This window comes from Monodelphis domestica, chromosome 2 (assembly GCF_027887165.1).
Source record: "Monodelphis domestica isolate mMonDom1 chromosome 2, mMonDom1.pri, whole genome shotgun sequence".
In the NCBI taxonomy this organism is placed as follows: domain Eukaryota; kingdom Metazoa; phylum Chordata; class Mammalia; order Didelphimorphia; family Didelphidae; genus Monodelphis; species Monodelphis domestica.
The window spans coordinates 300,678,979-300,699,790 of NC_077228.1; the positions used below are offsets into that span (position 1 = coordinate 300,678,979).

At 37.6% G+C, this 20,812-nt stretch overlaps 1 protein-coding gene across 1 annotated transcript in view; it reads right to left on the reverse strand.

The window, feature by feature from the left end:
* LOC100017091 (glutathione S-transferase A4) overlaps positions 1-20,812 on the reverse strand; it is a 36,897-nt gene that overhangs the window by 5,877 nt on the left and 10,208 nt on the right. The window contains exons 2-4 of the mRNA XM_007484093.2: positions 18,631-18,737; positions 15,748-15,799; positions 2,795-2,927 (exon numbers count right to left, since the gene is read on the reverse strand). Of these exons, the coding sequence (XP_007484155.1) occupies positions 2,795-2,927; positions 15,748-15,799; positions 18,631-18,717 (272 nt within the window). The 5' untranslated portion in view covers positions 18,718-18,737. The remainder of the gene's footprint in view (positions 1-2,794; positions 2,928-15,747; positions 15,800-18,630; positions 18,738-20,812) is intronic.

Here is a 20,812-nt window from a genome sequence, read left to right on the forward strand (position 1 = left end):
GCAGGAATTGTTGCCCATTAATCATTTAATTGGGGGGGGCATTTAAGAACTATGAAACTGGGCTTGATTTGAGCCAAACTTTTGGAATTTGGGCAATGGTGGTGAGATTTCATGGGTGCTAAGGAGTGACCTTTGTCTACCAAATGCCTTTTGTAGCTGGCTTGCTGATACTCATAATTCTATAGTTATCTCTTCCTGACTAATATACTAAGAAAAAAATGGATTCTAAGATAATCATAGATACAGGATTACAGAGAACAAGGGCTAGGTATACTGGCTCACCTTAAAGAGAACATTGCCATCTTAGGGTAAATAGCACAAGATTTAGAGTTGGGAATGACCTAAGTTCAAATCCTACCTCTATCACTCACTAATTTGTAATTCCAGAAAGACATTTAACCTCTCTCAATCTCAATTTCATCATCTGTAAAATGGGACACCAAAGTCACAGAACTGTCAGGAAGAAAATTATGCAAATAAAAGACTTTAAGAAACTTAAAGTGATATATAAAAGGTAGTTATTACTAACATCATCATCATTATTGTTGGATTTTTCTATTTTTTATTTTATTTCCTTTAATTAATTTTTATTTTGAGTAAATGGTGTAGGGCCATTTCTCTCAGCAAGGTTATTGAGTTGGCTGAAACCTAACAAGTTTACTTAAGGACTCAAACATTCCTCAGATAAGAAGTCAGAAAGGGAGTCAAGGCTTCCCAAGTAATCTGCCTTGGCTTATTTGGGGGAGAGTTCATTAATGCCCACTCTGTAGGCATGTAAATCTCCCCCCTCAACCAGCTCATTATAAACCTTCCAAATATAATTTAATCTGCAGTGTGACTTGGTTTACTTATAAAGACTCTTTAACTAGGCTTATTTCTTTAGGAGATTATGATTCTGTCTAACAAAGTCTGTTCAACTTTTAGGATGTTGAAGGAAGCCCAGGATTATGAATCAGTTGTTTAAACCTAAAAAGAATGAACAAAATTATATTTAAAAGAAATTATTCCTCTGTCATTCTGATATAATTTTGCCTACTAAAAGCCTCTTTATAATCCTAATTATTTTTCTCAACTTCCTGAACTTGTTCTTAAGAATAAAAACCCCTCGATTGTTATCTCTGTAGTTTCTGCATTGAAGTAGATTTATTTCAACAGCAATAATCTATTACATAAATTCAAAGAGGAGATATTTCTTACCTACCATTATCCTTCCCAGAGAAGGGCCAGTACTAATGCTCATCCCCACAGAGTTCTAAAACAGCTGTCCCAAGCTCTGTGCATGCCAAAGGAAATTTGGTTTTATTGCTAGTGCTGCTCCCCATTTGTTGTTGTAGTTCAGTTGTTTTCAGCTATATCTGACTCTTCATGACCCCATTCAGAGTTTTCTTGGGCAAACAAACTTAGGTGGCTTGCCATTTCCTGCTCCAGCTCAATTTCCAGATGAGGAAACTGAGGCAAGCAGGGTTTAGTGACTTGCTTAGGGTCGCACAGCTAGTAAGTGCCAGACCAAATTCGAATTCACATCTTCCTGGCTCTCTCTCCAGTACACTACCTTTAGCTGCCCCTGCTCCCCACTGCATGCATTCATTCCCTTGGGGACAGTCATTTCTTTGTGGGTCCCAGATACCCTTATCTTTAAAATGAAGGAATGGACAGTATCTCAAATGTCTTCCAGATCTAAATCCTCTGATCCTAACTATTTCTGGAGTAGATAACATATTAAGTCCTTTTAGATATTTTCAACTCAGTTATCTCCTGTTTATCTGATCCTATCCTGGAGAGATGATTTTGAGAGGAAATACAAGAGGGAATATGAGAACACTGTGTGCCTGGAGAAGGCAGGAAGGAGTGTCACTAAGGCTAGGAAAAAGATCCAGGAAGGAGAAGAGGTGACCATAAATTTCTATTTCTGAAATTTTGAATTCTCCCTAGGGCCAATTTCCCAGCTGATAAATTACCAAAGGATGAGAACAGGCAATTTGTAAGGAAAGAAATCCAAACTATCCCTAGCCATATGAAAGAATGATTCAAACTACAAATAAATCTGAGAAATGCCAATTAAAGCAACACTGAGCTTTTAGTTCCCATTCATCAAGACTGACAAAGTTGACGAAAAAGGACAAATGTTGGAGGAGCTAAGGGGAAACAGGCATTGTGATCCACTGTTGGTGGAGTTCTAAATTGCTTCAGTAATTCTGGAAAGCAGTTTGGAATTATGCCAAAAGTTAATACCTTGTGCATACTCTTTGAGGCAGCTAAGTGACTCAGTGAATAGAGTACCAGACCACCAGAGTCAGGAAGACTCATTTTCCTGAATTCAAATCTGACTTCAGACACTCATTGGGTGACCCTGGGCAAGTCACTTCACCTTGGTTCCCTCCATCATCTCATCTGCAAAATGAGCTGGAGTTCTAAATGGCAAAGCACTCCTGTATCTTTGCCAAGAAAATGCTAGTCAGACACAAGGGAAACAACTCAATAATAGCAACATATGCCATTTGTTCTAGGGATGACAGCCTAGGTTTTATTATGCATAAGCACAAGTTCAGGGGGTTCAGAAAAATAATTAGGATTAAAAAGAGTGGAAGGTGGGAAGAAAGGAATGAAAAAAATGAATATCTTTCATTGAAAAATAATTTTAAAGAATTTTCCATAGGGTCAGCCTCATCTCTTGGCTATCACCTGAACAACCCTCCTTCTCCTCTAACCAAAGGTGGCAACATCAGAATTGTTTCTCTCTTATTGGGAACTTATATTGTGCCAAAATCAAATAAGGGCAGAGCTGATACTGTACAGTGCTGTTTCTTTCAGGTCCTTCCCATACAGGTTGTATTTAGCAGCCAGGTAGCTAAGAATGGCTCGGGTCTGGGTGAGTTTCATTCCATCCATTTCAACCAAAGGCACTTGATGAAAGAGCAGATGTCCATCTGTGGGATGAAAACAGAGAGATTCATTCATTCTCCTTTTGTGGCTAGAGGAACTCTTTTTTTTTTTTAAATAAAGCTTTACCTTTGGTCTTGGAATCAATATTAATTATCGATTCCAAGGCAAAAGAGCAGTAAGGGCTAGGCAATTGGGAACAAGTGACTTGCCCAGGGTCACACAGCTAAGAAGTATCTGAGGTCAGATTTCATCCCTGGTCCTCCCAGCTCCAGATCTGGCTCTCGATCCACTGTGCTTTCTAGTTGCCCCTCCTGTGGCAGCTCTTAAAGAAATACAGTTGTTTGTTGTGTTTTGTTTTGTTTTTTCCTGACCTAAACATCCCTATTTAAAGCTTTTATATAGAGTAAAAATCTGCTAAAAATTCTCTTAAGGAACACAGTTAACTTCTGGTGAACAAACACTGTATTTAAAGAAATGTTGTAAAAATGGATTTCTATTTAATGGGGCCTGAAGACATCTGTGCTGATTGTTATGTGTTATTTAGAACAAGAATAATAGCTCGTCCAATGGCAAAAGCCACTGTGTTCTCAGCAATGGGCTTCATTTTTTTTTTCAAATTTTGATGTCTGATTAATTTATCAATACAAAAAATGTATTAAGAAACAAGAAGAGTTCCAAAAAAGGAACCAGCTGACCTGGAACCCAGCCCTGCTCTGCTACTGACTGTGTTGTGTGATCTTAGACATTTTTCTCTCTCTCTTTTTTATTTTATCTTTATTTTATTCCAATAATAAATTTCAACAAAAGTTTCCAAACTTATATGATTCATGTTGTCTCCCTCCTCTCTTCCTTCCTCCAACCCAGAGTTGACAAGCAATTCAGTCTGGGCTATACATGTATTCACTCAAAACATATTACCATATTATTCATTTTTGTAAGCAAATAATCTTATAGGGCTGAAATCCCCAAACATAAACCCAAATAAACAAGTGATAAATCACACGTTTTCCGCTGCATGTCTACTCCAACAGTCCTTTCTCTAGAGGTAGATAGCATTCTTTATCATAAGTTGGACATGTCTCAACCTGGGGTGCATGAATTTGTTTTTTAAAATAATTTTATCATTCTATTTTAAAAAATTAGCTTCCTTTGTAATCCTATGTATTTTATGCATTTAAAATCATCATTTTGGGAAGTCCACAGGCTTCACCAGACTATCAAAAGAGTCTCAGACACGCAAAAAAAAAAAGTTAGCAACCCCTGGTTTAGATGATCTTTAAAACTGCTTCCAGCTCTATCAGTGTAGGAATTTGCAGCATGCATAAAGAGGACTGGAGTCAAAGAATCTAAGTTCAAATCTTACTTCTAATGATTATTGCCTAAGAGATCTTGAGAAAGTCATTTTACCTCCTGGGACCTTGGTTTCCTCATTTATAAAATAATAGGGCTGAAATAACCTCTGAGATCCCTTCCAGATCCCAATCTGTGTTGTTGCCAGAGCAAAAGGAGGTTTAAATTGGTGTCCCCTTGTGTCTCCACAAGTAATTATCTAGTACATAGAGATTACATAGTAATCTTAGACCTTTGAAAGGATATATAGAGATCTATATGTATTACTTTTAATTTATTTAGAATATTTCAATTTATATTAAAATTTAATGTATTTAGTATATTTCAATTTGAGGCCAACCAGATGGTACAGTGAATAAGGTGCTGAGCCTGGAATCAGGAAGACTCATCTTCCTAAATTCAAATATGGTCTCAGATACTTAATAGCTGTATGACCCTGGGCAAGTCACCTACCCCTGAGTGCTTCAGTTTTCTCATCTGCCAAATGAGGTGGAGAAGGAATGAAAAAGTACTCCAGTATGTTTGCTGGGAAAACCCTAAATGGGATCACCAAGAGTCAGACAGGACTGGAAAATGCCTGATATTTCAATTTAACATATTACATTTGAATCAGTATACTTAATGGTGGCCATGTTTGTGTGGGCCATACCAAATTCTGAAAAGAAGCAAGCAATTTAATTAAATATTTATTAATTATTGAAGGAAGCCAGGGAAGTCTGAAGACAGAGGAGAGGAGGTAAAGCATTCTAGGCACAAGGGACTGCCAGTAATGAGGGAAGACCTGAGTGCGAGCCCTGATACATAACAAGCTGTGTGATTATAGGCAAGTGACTTAACCTCTCAGTATCTCCCATTAGAACAGGGATCTTTAATCTTTGTGTCTTAAGATGAACTCTTTGGTAGGCTGGGGAAGCCTAGGGACCTATTCTCAGAATAACATTTTTTAAACTGTTTTTCCTTTTTCATTCATTTATTCATTCATTTATAAACATTTTTTTTACAAATAGTTGCACTAACTGCATCCCAAGATTGTTGTAAGGAAAATACCTGGTAAACCTTTTTTTTTTTGTATGGAACCTTAGCCTTTTGTTCTGAATATAAAGAATAATGTTTTTTTAAATGCATATACTTAAATATGCAAGATTGCAAAAGAACCCAGCTCTTCCTAGCTTCTAGTCTGCTCTCTGAACACACCAGACATAGTAAGTGCTTAATAAATGTCTGTTGATGAACTGGCACTCAGACTCTTAGTTAGAGATGAGTTGCCAGTCTTCATTGGTGAAAGGAGTTTCTGCATCAGGAGTTTTCTCCACCCAAGAGTAACCTGGAACTCCAGACTTCCCAGCTACTCTCTTCTACTTTTGATTGTTCAAACTCCTGAAGAAAACTAACAGGAAGACCCTAACCAAAATCAAGTTCAAATACCAAGGCACTATAATAAGGACTGGCAGTTTACGTGGCACAGTAGATAGAGCACTAGGCTTGGAATCAGAAAGACTCATCTACATGAGTTCAAATCCAGCCTTAGATATTTACTAGCTGTGTGATCCTGGGTAAATCACTTAACTCTGTTTTCTCATCTGTAAAATGAACTGGAGAAAGAAATGGCAAACCACTCTGGTATCTTTGCCAAGAAAACCCCAAGCAGCAACATGAAGGATCAGAAATAACTGGACAACCAAAATCTCTTATTAATTTATTGGCATAGGCATATTTCTATGCAAATTGGTTAGAGTGTTGGTTGTTGTTGTTTTTTTTTAATTTAGGAAAGTGGGATGTCAAGAAGTCAACAAAATGTGAAAAACTTTAAATGCTAAAGCAGAAGTCACTTCTCAAAATGTGTTCACTGAAACAATTCAGTTTGTCAGTTCATAGCTTTTGTTTTGCAAATGGCAGTGAAAATTGATTATACTGGGACATAAAAGAAAACTATGTATAGTTGGTGGCATTAATGGCACAAAATGATATTTTAAGTGAGAAAGAGATCTACATTATTTTGTAATGACCTAAAAAGGTTTCTTAATATTAACTTGCTTCCCACACAGAGGAAAATGAGATGAGAGGGCTTGGGATGATATTAATAATATAATAAGTCTCTACTCAACAACAAAAAGAAAAAATTAAGACCTCCCACCACAATGTACTTTATAAAGTGCTTTCAAATACATTATCTCGCTTACTAGCTGTGTGATACTAGGGAAATCATTTACTCTCTTTCAGCCTCAATTTCTTTAACTAGAAACTGTAGGCAGTAATAGCTATTTCCTTAAAAGGTTATTCTGAGGATTGAATGAGGTAATATATCCCCAGGTCAAGTGGACCCATGCCAAAATGGAACCACTTATCTTCTTTGCCTAGCTCTGACCACGCTTCCATCTTGGAACCAATATATACAGTTTTAATTCTAAGATGAAAGATAAAAGTAAGGAAAGGAAAGGAAAGGAAAGGAAAGGAAAGGAAAGGAAAGGAAAGGAAAGGAAAGGAAAGGAAAGGAAAGGAAAGGAAAGGAAAGGAAAGGAAAGGAAAGGAAAGGAAAGGAAAGGAAAGGAAAGGAAAGGAAAGGAAAGGAAAGGAAGGGAAGGGAAGGGAAGGAAGGGAAGGGAAGGAAGGGAAAGGGGAAAGGGAAAGGGAAGGAAGGGAAAGAGAAAGGGGAAAGGGAAAGGAAAAAGGGAAAGGGAAAGGAAAAAGGGAAAGGAAAAAGGGAAAGGGAAAGGAAAAAGGGAAAGGAAAAAGGGAAAGGGAAAGGAAAAAGGGAAGGGAAGGGAAGGGAAGGGAAGGGAAGAGAAGAGAAGAGAAGAGAAGAGAAGAGAAGAGAAGAGAAGAGAAGAGAAGAAAAGAAAAGAAAAGAAAAGAAAAGAAAAGAAAAGAAAAGAAAAGAAAAGAAAAGAAAAGAAAAGAAAAGAAAAATTCGCTGGGCTCTTGGACTTCTTTCATCATCCCCACCAGCTTACTAGTGCTGACCTTGAGGCTTTGCTAGCCCCCTTACACTGGGAAGCAATTCCCACATTCATTTTCTCTCCCTTATTTCTCTCTGCAGAGACTTTAGGATAGCAAGTTGTGGGAGGTCCAGAGCCAGGCAAGAAAGAAAACGCTCACTTGGTGATGGTTATCAGGCAGGGGAAAGAAGAGCAAGTACTAAACCATGATGTTCCTAGCATCTGAAGGACCACAAGTGCTTTCAGCACCCTGGGGCCAAGGCCACTCCACCCAGGAGAGGCTCTGAGGACCAGCAAGAGATAATTTGACCCTGAACAAGGGTGGGAACAGTTTACATAGAAAGCTTGTGGGGATGGACTCAAAAAGATCTGGCAACCAATCAGTTAGATGGGGAGCAGGGTTGAGAGAGAAAAGTCCAAAGTTTCAAGTCTGGGTGGCCTAGAGCATTAGAACTTAAATTTAGAGGTTTAATTCATTTCCTTCAATTTACAACCAAAGAACTGGTAGGAGGCATGGTCAGTCTTGCCCTTTAGGAAGCTAAATGGAGGTGGGGAGTAGCTCCATGGCTCAGGTGACAAAGTGCCAAGTCTGGAGTCAGAAAGATTTGAATTCAAATCTGACCTCAGACACTTACTAGCTGTGTGACCCCAGGCAAGTCACTTTACCCTGTTTGCCTCAGTTTCCTCATCAGGAAGATGAGCTGGAGAAGAAAATGGCAAACCACTCCAGCATCTCTGCCAAGAAAGAACCAAATGGGGACAAGGCAGACTGAAATGACTGAATCATAACAAAAATGGAGGCTGAACTGGAGTGGGGAGAGACTTGAGGATGAGAGACCAACTAATAGTCTAATGAAATCATCCAGGAGTGAATGATAAGGGCCTGCCCCAGGAGAGTTGTAGCATCAGAGGAGAGAAGGGGGGATATATGAGAAATGTTATGATGATGGAATCCATAAGCCTTGGCAACAGATTGGAATTAGGAACTGAAAATAGGAATTGAAAAAGGGATGAAATTGAGAAAGAGAACAGGGATGACACCTAGCATCAAGGCTGAGGGACTCAGGGGAGAGCAACCTCCTCCACAGTATTAGGGAAGTTCAGGAAAGGGAAGAGTTTGGGGGGAAAGATGATGAGGTCAGATTTGAACATGTTGAATTTAATAAATCTACAGGATAAAAAGTTTGAGATATCTAATTGGAGATAGGAGATTAGAGGTGAGGAGAGAGGCTGGGCCTGAATAAAGTGATCTGAGAATCATCCATCAGCAGAGAAAAGATAATTGAATCCATGGGAGCTGATGAGATCACCAAGTAAAATAGTCCAAGAGACAAGGAGAAGAGAAAAGTACCAAGGACAGAGACCTGGAGGCATCCAGGACAAGAAATCCAGCTCTGATTTATCTTAGTATTTGCCTATTTTCGAGGTATAAATGCTCATAAGTAAAGTTCAATTGTTTTCTTATGTCTGACTCTTTGTGATTCTATTTGAGGTTTTCTTGGGGAAGATACTGCAGTGGTTTGCCATTTCCTTCTCCAGCTCATTTTACCAGTGAGGAAACTGAGGCAAATAGGGTAACTTCCTTGTATAAAAAATGAAAGATATAGAATTCAAACCCAGGTCCTCTTACTGAAAATGCAGCTCTATACAACACTATTATTTTGTGTTTTTAAAAAATATATATTTTCAATTTAACCATTGGCATAAGATATGAGTATTTCCATATGCAAAGAACAAAAAAGAATTTTTTTCCTTTTTTAAATTTCATTTAGTCAATTTAGAATATTTTTCCTTGGTTACAAGAAAAAAAGAGAATTGTATGGGAAATTATTCATTTCTATTACATAATTTTTTTAAAAAGCATATATTGAACTTAACCCAGTAATAACAAAATTGCCCTGTTTGCTGGTGTTTCTTTATGAACTATGTTGGGTTGATTTCTGTGGGATTTTTAATTGTTTTACTGAATTTCTTTTCCTTCTTTTAATATTTCTTTCACTACTTACTGACTCCCCCTTGCCCATCCTCTAATATATACAGTTATTTTGAAGGCTCATAGATACAAAAAATCCATGGAAGTAAGGCACATAAACTGGACTCCTACAATAATGTGTTTTTTTTTCTAAAAGCTTGGGCCCAAAAATTGGAAAAAGAGGGGATGCCCATCAATTGGGGAATGGCTGAACAAATTGTGGTATATGTTGGTGATGTAATATTATTGTGCAAAAAGGAATAATAAAGTGGAGGAATTCCATGGAGACTGGAACGACCTCCAGGAAGTGATGCAGAGCGAGAGGAGCAGAACCAGGAGAACATTGTACACAGAGACTGATACACTGTGGTACAATCGAAGGTAATGGACTTCTCCATTAGTGGCAGTGTAATATCCCTGAACAATCTGCAGGGATCTAGGAGAAAAAACACTATCCATAAGCAGAGGATAAACTGAGGGAGTAGAAACACTGAGGAAAAGCAACTGCCTGACTACAATGGCTGAGGGGACATGACAGAGGAGAGACTCTAAACGAACACTCTAATGCAAATACTAACAACATGGCAATGGGTTCGAATCAAGAACACATGTGATACCCAGTGGAATCACACGTCGGCTACGGGGGGGGGGGGGTGGGAGGGAGGAAAAGAAAATTATCTTTGTCTTTAATGAATAATGCATGGAAATGATCAAATAAAATACTATTTAAAAAAAAAAAAGCTTGGGCCCATAGAGCCCCACAGATCTGAAGTTACACACCAATATTCCAAGTCAGGGAGAACTGAGTTAATAAGAGCAATGAACTCCATAACAATGGCTCCATATTGATTTGATTTATCATTTGGGTTTTGGATGTCCTACAACTAAAAGCTGGTAACCTGAGTGGCCTGGCAAAAGCAAGGTCCTGCTATCACTCCCCACAGCTGGACTTTGGAAAAGACTCAGTATTGAAGTCCTCATTGCACATATGGGTCTTTTGTTCAAATAATCTCCTAAACTAGGAAGGTCATAATCCTTTTCCCGTAATCCTTGGCATGTTACTATGGCCCTGGCAGAGCTGGTCCAATCCCATTCAGGAAAGGAAATCTGAGTGTTGGGTTAGTATGATTATGTTCTGGGCACATCAGAGTGGATCTATTCTGGTGAATGAATTCCTTACAAAGGGGGTTTGCCCATCTGGGCCAGGTCTCCACACAACTTGGACAGCATAATTATAAGACAAAGTAGAAGAATTTCAGCTTATTTTTTATGTCTGTGAGAAACAAACTGAGATCGTGATTTTGGACAAGGGAGTCCAGTCAAGCTTGGGTTTACAATTACTTTTTGGGGAGAAGAATTTAAATGGATTACAGTATTGTAAGGTATCTCAAAGAACATTTTGTTCAACTTTTCATTTTACAGATAAAGATACTGAGGCTGAGAGGTTAAATGGTTTCTCCAAGGTCACACAGGTAGCAACTGGCAGAGCTGGGATTTGAACACGAGTCCCCTGATTCTCCCTTTATCACTCTTTCCACTTCAACTTGCTGGTAGTTGGCAAACAAAAAGCACAGTAGACTCTGTTCTACACTCTACTTTTCAGTCAATTAAGTGACAGTTAATGATGTGGTCTGGCTGGCACTTTCTATAACCTTTACAAAAGATGCCCTTGATATATATTTTCCAATTTAAAAAAATTTCATCATGCTATAAAAGCAGCCTACTAGGTGGCATAGTGGATAGAGCACTGGGAGTGGAATCAGGAAGACCTAAGTTCAAATTTGGACCTAATTACCAACTGTGTGATCCTGGGCAAGTCCCTTATCCCTGTTTGCTTCAGTTTCTTATCAATTAAATGAGTTGGAGAAATAAATGGCAAACCACTCTAGTATCTTTACTAAGAAAACCCCAAAATTGGTCACAGAGTTGGATATGACTGAAATGAATGAACAAAAACAACAATAAAAGTAAACAGTGTAATGTAGTGGATAGAGAACTGGCCTCAGCTGGAGGGAGACCTGGGTTCAAGTCCTACCTCTGACACATACTGACTGCCTGAGCTGAAGAAATCAGTGAACCTCTCAGTACCCCAAGCCAACTCTAAAGCTATGAATTTTAAAATAGATGCTATCTACTCTAGTACTCATGGGAGTTCCCCATATATCAATGACATCATGGACCCAGACCTCCCCCACCCCAGCCAAAAAAAATAATTAATTTGGTCTTTGGCTAGGATCACTGATATTTTCGTGGCCACGTTTGGGGGCATGGGAGAATAACATTTAAGAAATGATATATTTTCTAGGACTTTGGCATCCCCCTTTTTTTTCATTATTATTATGATGATTATCTTTGCTTCCCCAGCACTTTGCAGGGTGCCTTGCATTTAGGAGTCACTAAATACTAAAAAGCTCAAAGATTCCCCTGTATCTGTACAGACGAGTAGCAATGTCCTCTGACAACGGATATTCCAACCTCCTCTGAAATGCAGAAAAATCACATAAACATGTAGTCTTATTTTTTTGACCACACAGAATATCATAAAGGGCTTCACGTCTCAGAGATAACCATGATACAGAAAAAAAAAACACTAGAATAATTATAAAAAACATAAAGGAACCACTTGGGACATATAAATACAACTACAAAATATTTTTACATAGATAAAGGGAAAATTAAGTAATTTGAAAGATAGTCATTGTTCATGGTTACACCCAACCAATAAAATGAAAATGACCATAGAGCTTTAATTAATTTATAGGTTTGAGGTTATAAATAAATGGTAGTTAGATTTTTTTTAAATTAATATCCTATGGTGCCAAGCACAGTCTAATACCATATCAATAAGTTCCAAATAGCTATGTGATCTAACTATGAAAAGTCACATCATTAAAAAGCTAAAGTAAAACAAAAGGTACTTTTCACAATTGAGGTTATAGGGACAATTCATAGTCAAGTGATAAAGGAGGGCATAAAAGACAAAATAGATAATTTTGATTATTTACAATTAAAAATTTTTGCATGAACAAAATTAGTGTGGCTATAATAAAAGAATCTATACAATGGGGAAAATATTTGCATCAAATGTTTCAGATAAATTCTTAACTATAATATACAAAAGGAATCAATATAAATATATAATTGAAACATTCCCCAATAGACCCATATTGCTATTGTTGTTGAGTTGTGTCCAATTCTATGTGATCCTATGAACTTCTGTCCATGTGGTTTCCTTGGCAAAGATACTGAAGTAGTTTTGTATTTCCTTCTCCAGTATGATCCCATTTTACAGATGAAGAATTGAGGCAAAGAGGAGTTAAGTGACTTGATCATGGTTCATAGTAAGTGTCTAAGGCCAAATTTGAACTCAGGTCTTCATGACTCCAAACCCAGCAGTCTATCCACTGTGCCATTTAGCTACCCCTTATAAACCTTAAGGTGCTATATAAATGCTAGATATTATTTTTCCTACTTCACAAAGTTGTAAAAATTAAATGAGCTAATATAGGTAAAAGGCTTTATGAATATAAATTATTATTATTATTACTGGGTGATATGTTGACAAGTACTGATACCAGAAAAAGGTAGAGCCTTGGTGTATGCTGACTCTTGGAGTTGGTAGTTTAAAATCTCCATCTCTTCCTATCTTCTCCTTTTCATCAGCTCACAACAATGTGACATGGGTCTTGTTCAAACTACACTCACAATTGAATCAATATAAAACAGCCTTAACAAAGAAGGAACCACAGATGTAGTTAATAACAACATAGAATAAGATGCTCTAAGAAGGAAAAGAATGATATGGGCACTTCCCTGGGCTGATCGTCCCATTCACTATCTCTATCCTGAACAAAACCTAAAATGGGAGAATTACAAGTATATCTAGGACCTCAGGAAGAATGGACAGTGGACCCTGCCTTCCTGTGTCAAAGTCTACAGAGTATTTGAGAAGTAAATAAAATACAGGAAGAATGGAGACCTCAAAAACAAAAGTAACTCCCTCAAAAACCTAGATAATCAAACAGGGAAGAGACCAATGAAGATAGACTTGGATTTCTATCAAAGATCCCAGGATCAAAGGGCCAAAGATTGGGATTATTTCAATAGTTAATAATTAAGGTATTCAAGAAGAAAGAGCTGACTTGGTCCAATAAGTTTGTGTTTGTGTTTTCTTTGATTGCTTATCCCTACCCCCAATTAGGCAGCCATGGGAAGAACTGGCAAAACTTTTGGAAAGGTGGACGAATACAAGGAAGAACCAAAGAGAAGTAGGATTGTCCTTTCATTTTGCTCATATTTTTTTTACAGGTAGAAAAAGTTATAATTTCTTTTCAAAAACAACATTTATATTAAACAGCAAAAAAACTATAAAAGTTTAGTGCCCTTATCCAAATCATAGAAATATCTGCAAAGGTACAGGTTAGTGTTCCATGCCAACCTGGAAATATCTTAAAACCTTTGCATCCTAAATTGTGCTTTATAAAAGTCTAATATATCATAGCTAAGCAACACACCATAGCAAAAGAGTCAGTATTTAAATATTGACAATAAAATATACACTTAATGAGTTTAACACTATAGAATAGTATGAGAAACCTCATATAATCCTTCCAATAAAATGGTAGGCCACCAGACTTTACCATCTATCCTGACTAGGCTTTATCATAGGACATGCATCTACTCCACACTACTATTGCCATCTAACCTATTAATTCACTCTAAGGACTCCTTAGCCTTGTTATTGCCACTGCACCCTAAGGACTACTGGGTGGAAGACCCTTATGCCCTCCATATACCTTGCAGCTGAGTCCTCCTACACGTGATCTCCGTACCAATTAGAATGTGAGCTTTTTGAAAGCAGAGACTGTCTCACTAGGCTATTAGTATCTTTAGTACTTAGCACTCATTTATCCCAGCCTGAGCATAGAAACTCAAAAATTGTGTTGTCATGTTATAGAGACATGAAGAGTAGCAAGAAGGAGGTAGAGAGAGTGAGAGAGAGAGAAGGAGAGGAGGAAGGAGAAGAAGAAAGAATGGAAGAGGGAGAAAGTGAGGGAGATAGACAGGTAGGCAGAGAGAACTAGAAAGGAGAGACAGAAACCGAGACAGAGTCAGACAGACAGAGACTTCCTAATGACTCTTCATTTGGAACCAAAGAAAATCACCAGGAACAAAAGAGTTTCCCAGGTAGAGCTCAGACTTGGATCTGTGATTCTGGAGATGTACATACATGTTCGGAATTAATTGTTCATTCAAGATTTGCTGTTTTGTTTTCTTCCTTTTGAAAGGAAAACATCTATTGTAACACTGTATAATGCATGCTTGCAAGTTGTAAATCGGATTCAGAATACTGAGAGAGGGAGGTGGAGAAGAGTTACATCTTTCCAGGCTTCTTGAGTGAAGTTACAAATTGAGAGAATAAAAAAATGAGGGTAGCTAGGTGGTTCCATGGATTGAGAGCCAGACCTAGAGATGGGAGGTCCTGGGTTCAAACCTAGCTTCTGACATTTCTGTAGTACCCCAGGCAAATCGCTAACCCCCCATTACCTAGCCTTTTCCACTTTTCTGCCTTGTAACCAGCACAATATTGTCTCTAAGATAGAATGTAAAATATAAATGTAAAAATGTAATGTATATAACATGTAAAAAAAAGTTTTAAAAAGAGCGAGAGAAAGAAAGTACCATGTGTCTTGAACCTAGAACCTCAGCCTGAATCCCAAACCATGAACCTACCATCCATTCTACAATATTTAAGTCAAGTGCTTCAGGTATCTCTCAGTGCACTCAGACAGCAACCAAACATAGGAATGAATCTCCATGAGTTCCCAAACCCTCCAAATAATCATGTTTCCTCATCATGCCAAGATTTATTTTAAGGATGCACTTTAAGGAAGTTTTCTTTTCCCCTCATACATAATATTCAATCTTCCACCTCCATGCCCAGAATATTATCCTTCCTCATCCTCCTCAAGTGAATAGTGGTAGGGTAAACCAATTCCTGGGTTGTCTTATCTTCAAGAATATTGTGCCTTCCCACAGAAGGATGAGTTGGAATAAATGCCTCCTAAGGGATAACTATTGATACTAGGTCTGTGATTTATCAATTGAGGACAAACCCTGGGAGAACTCTGAATTATTGATCAGTAGATTCCATTCTTCCCCAATGTCTGACCCAGGTAAGCATCCTAACCTTAGATTCAATGCTGTTAGCCAGAAATCAGGAAAACTTGAATTCAGATCTGTCCTCAGATACTTAGTAACTGTGACTTTGGCTAAGTCACAATCTCTTTCTGCCTCAATTTACTCTACTGAAAAATGGGAATAATAATAGCTCCTACCTCCCAGAGTTGTTGTAAGGATCAAATGAGATAATAATGCAAAGTGATCATCACCGTGCCTGGCACATTGGAAGCTCTCTAAATGTTAGTTGTCATTATCATTATCATTATTGGAACTGGAACCATAGTTTGCTGTGTTTAAACATTTTTGTATACATTTGCTTAAAGCGAATTATGTCTTTACCAAACATTTTTAGCGCTTTGAGTTCTTGGTAATATTATCTAGAGAGTTAGTTTCTATTTCAATACCAAAATAATTCAGGCTTACCCTCCAGCAACTTCAAATATTGTTCTCTTGTTTCCAAAAATACTTCTTCAAACTAAAAAAAAGAAGACAAAAAGAGACATAATTTTGTTTCAAAAGTCCTAGATAAAGACATGCTCCTACAATGGAATGAAAAAGAGGAAATAGATGATAGTATTAAAAAAGTATATTTAGAGTCACAAAATCTCAAAGTTGGGAGGGATTTTAGGTGTTCTCTAGTCCAACCTGTACCTGATGAAGAATCCCCTTTGCCACATACTCTGTCATTCAGTCTCCTTTGAATGACCTCCAGTGATGAGGAACCTTCTACTCCCCAAAGATCTGGTTAAAAATTTCAGTTATGCCATCTATGTGACCTTGGGTAAATCATTACGTTTCCTGAACCTCAGTTTCCTCATTTATAAAATGAGAGAGTTGGCCTTAAGGTACCTTCTAGATTTAAACCCATGGTCCTGAGTCACTTGGCCTTCCTTAGGAAGTATGGTTAGATAGCAGTCCATATGAAAAAGGTTTACTGGACTAAAATCTCAATTTTCACCAATGTTATGATATAGTAGTCCCCCAAAAAGCTGATTGATCTTGGGTTGCATAAAGAGAGGCGCCTTACTCCTAACCCTGATCAAGCATGTTATTCTCCATATACAATTTTCCATCTTCTGCTTCCATACCTGGAATGCTCTCATTTCTCATATCATAGCCACCTCTTCGAATCTCTACCTCCTTTCTTGGTTCAGTTCAAGGACCACCTCCTATGAAATGTCTTTCCTAAGTCTTCCAGTTGTTTGTGCTTCCTCCCCCCCCCCAAAAAAAATACTTTATATTTTTTGCACATATTTTGAAATTTACTTATCTACATACATGTTGTTCCCCATCTCTTCCTCTAGTAGAATATAACCTCCTTTGGGATCAAGGCTTATTTTGTTTTTGACATGGAATCTGGCAGCAAGGAGTACTGACCCTGGATTTAGGAAGATTCCTTATCGTGAGTTCAAATCTGGTCTCAGACACTTTCTAGTTATGAGACCCTGGGCAAGTTATTTGACCCTGTTTGCCTCAGTAAAATGAGTTAGAGAAAGAAATAGCAAACCACTCCAGTATCTTTGCCAAGAAACCCCCCCCAAAATGGGGTCATGAAGAGTCACACACAGCTGAAGCTACTAAACAACAAAAATGCCCAGCAACTAGCATAGTGTCTGGTGATTCCTAAGCACTTAATAAATGTGAATTAAATTGAATTGATTTAATTGAATTGAAATGAAATGAATTCTGTCTATAGTGAAGGGGATAATACAAACAAAAATAAATAAATACAAAATATGTAAAAAGTTAATGCAAAATAATTTCGGGGAAGTGGTGAAATTCCAAGGGAGGATGGAGGAGAAAGGCTACAGTGCCTCCCGTGAGTTGAGCCTTGAATGGAACTTGGTATTCTATTTCCATCATTATGAATTCACTAAGCATCTCTTAAACTTATAACCCATCCAGATACTGTGCTAGGTCATAGGGATATATAGAAGAAAATGAAAGAATTCCTGTCCTCGGGGAGCTTACATCCTATTGACTGTTAGCAATTGCAATAGTAAACTAAACCCACTTTTGTCATACTGCATCCATCCGTGATTATTTTGTTACCAATTTGAACAAGAATATGGAATTCGAATGAAGAGTCTTTATGAACCGCACATGGGTAAACTGTTTATAGTTGTCAGTCTATATGAATGTTCACAGGCAATTATCAAACTGTTTCAGGACAAATAAAAGGGGCTAAAGAAAAGGGAACTTCAGAGAAGTCAACCACCCAGAAAATCCCACCAAAATGGAGACCTCACTGGGAGATGAGCTAATGCCTGTCTTTGTACTCAGGCATAATGTCACTAAGTAAATTTAAAAAAGAAAAAAGACTAAGAAAGGATAAACTTTCCAACCACAAAAGCTTGGCAAAGAAAGCTCCATTTGACTTCAAATAAAGACCCTGGAGAATGAGCTCTTCCATTAGTGGTTTCCATCAAAACTGCAACTTTAAGGAGTAAATGACAAATAAAATTTGATCAAGTTTCTTGTTTGTTTGAGGCCAGATGCCAAGCCCTTTTGACAAATACAATCATGCTTTGTTCCCCCTTTTCTGTGATACTGCCAGGGCCTTCCTCTTTGCCCCCTTACAATATATGCTCAACAATGAAGGATAAACATGTACGGTTGAATGGACACATGCATGGAGGAAAATACAAGCATATGGCAAGGACCATGAAGCACCTCAGTCAACAAATCTCTAAAAATTGCAATTCTGCATCCTTTGCTGATTTGCTTTCATCTCTTCCTTACTCCAGGATTTCTCTATGTACTCAGCAGCTTCTCTTTCCAAGACGAGCTGCTAGTAAGACAGAGGGTAGGATATGATTTAGGGACATATGTGATCAGGACATGTTTTGGGCACAATGAAGCCTGACTGGAGCAGAAGGATATCCCAAAGAGCCACATCCTATCTTTGTCTCTTTCTCCAGATGGCAAGAGTTTTACTTCTTTTTCAACTGCCAAAGAGGGGTCATTAAAAGCAGACAGATAAGGGGCAGCTAGATGTCTCAGTGGATAAAGAGCCAGACCTGGAGATGGGAGATCCTGGGTTCAAATGTGACCTGAGGTGCTTTTTGGTTGTGTGGTCCTGAGCAAGTCCCTTAACCCCAAATGCCTAGCCCTTACATCTCTTCTGCCTTGAAATGGACCCTTAGTATCAATTCTAAGACAAAAGATAAGGGTTTTTCAAAAAAGAAAAGGACAGATTGCAAGTATTCCCATGGAGCCCCCAGGGCTTTTACTTTGTAGTGGAATGTTGGCTACTTAAGATGAAGTCCAAATCATATATAGTACTTTGTCTTTGAGGGAACAGACCTCAACTCCAGCAGCTGCTAGGAGCCATCGAATGGATTCCATCCGACCTCTTCCATTAAAGTAGTAGAGTCTGGGTTTCTCTGCCATGACTTCAAGTTTTCAGTTGCCTGGAGAACAAAATAAAGAGAAATGTGTTTTTTATAACATATTAGTTGTTGATTAGAGGATATTTTCATCCAGATACTCCATAGTTGGATATATCCATTTTTCAAGTGAGTTGTAGAGGATACTATCAGTCAATATATTCAATTAAAAAATAATATATAATAACAATAGTAATTACTATTTGTGTAATAATTGCTATATTTATACATTAAAATAGATAATAACACGTAATAATATAATAACCACTATCATGATAACTAACATTTACATAGTGCTGCAAATTTTGCAAAATGTTTTGCATATTTAATCTTATTTGAACCTCACAATAATTGAAGTTATTGTTATCCTTATTTTACATAGGAAGAAACTGAGACTTATGGAAAGGTTAAGTAAATTGCTCATAATCACACCTCTTGGTTATAGTTGTTCTTTATCCTTCATTTTGGAAGAGGACCAATGACAACATAGGATGATGTCTTGACTTGTGTGTGAATTGGATTTAAGTGAGGCAATATCATGGAAGTGTTTGGAAATGGATTTGAACCTAAATTCTCCCACCAAAGCCCAGACTTCTTTCTGCTAAATCACATTTTCTTTAGTTCAACAAGCATTAAATGCTTGTGGTATATGTTACCTTAGGATGGGAGAAAACAAAAGAAATAGCACCGTTACTGCCCTCAAGAAAAATACAGTTTACTAGTAATTCAAGGTAGCAAGCAATGAGGACAAAAGAGAAATCCAGATAAGATGGTCTAGGAAAATTTAAGGGGTGAAAGATTATTTATATTTATTTATTTTTCCAACTCTTGGATAACTCTTTGAAGATTATTTATTTATTTGTTTGTTTTATTAAAACCTTTACCTTCAGGCTTAGAATCAATACTGGGTATTGGTTCTAAGGCAGGAGAGTGGTAAGGGCTAGGCAGTGGGGGTTAAGTGATTTATCTAGCGTGACACAGCTAGGAAGTGTCTGAGGCCAGATTTGAACAATAAAGCCTGAAGTTTAGATAGTGTAACATGTGGAGTGTGACATGATCTATGGCCAAGAGATAAAATCATATCTAATCAATGTTGACTTTTGATTTCTACCCGTTGGTGTAAACAATATACTGATGGAGAATGGCTATAATCTGGTCAAGGATATTTCTGTCAAGAAGGCGATTAGGATTAAAATTCTCTGGAGAATTAATTTATGTATTCATTAAATAATAAAAAGCAGTCCAGAGAAAGAAAGAGCACCAGCCACCTTGCAAGCCTCCTCTCCCAACTGGCTGTGCCAGCTTCACAGCCAGACCTCAGACACACCTGGTCTCCTAGATAGCCTCTATCTCCATGGTTCTGAGACAAAAGAGGCCTATTTCCTTTCCCTATTCCCATTTATGCTGTCTGTGGCATGACTTTTCTCAGCTCACTTTGAACAAGAGGCTGCTCTTCTGGACCTCAGGGAGTCCGGACACCCCATGCATATCTGCTCTTCTCCCCCACTGTCTTGATTTAATCAGAAATCAGGGCAGGTTATAGCTTATTATGATTATCTTTATTATTATTACTATTATTATCTAATCAAGATCAATCCAATCCATTTATACTTAATGTTAAACCTCTCCTTTTAAAGTCCAAGGTTTAAACAAATAAAATAGATAAAGTACTGGTAAATCTAATAAAAAAAAACAAAGAAGAGAATCAAATTAACAGTATCAAAGATGAAAAGGGTAATCTCACCTCAAATGAAGAGGAAATTAAGGCAATCATTAAGAACTATTTTGCCCGATTATATGGCAATAAACATGACAACCTAGGTGAAATGGGTGAATATTTACAAAAATATAAATGGTCTAGATTAACAAAAGAGGAAATTGAATTCTTAAATGATCTCATATCAGAAATAGAAATTGAACAAATAGTCAAGGAACTTCCTAAGAAAAAAATCTCCAGGGCCAGATGGATTCACAAGTGAATTCTATCAAACATTGAAAGAACAACTAATCCCAATATTATACAAATTATTTGACAATATAGTACTGATTCCAAAGTCAGGCAGACCAAAAACAGAGAAAGAAAACTACAGACCAATCTC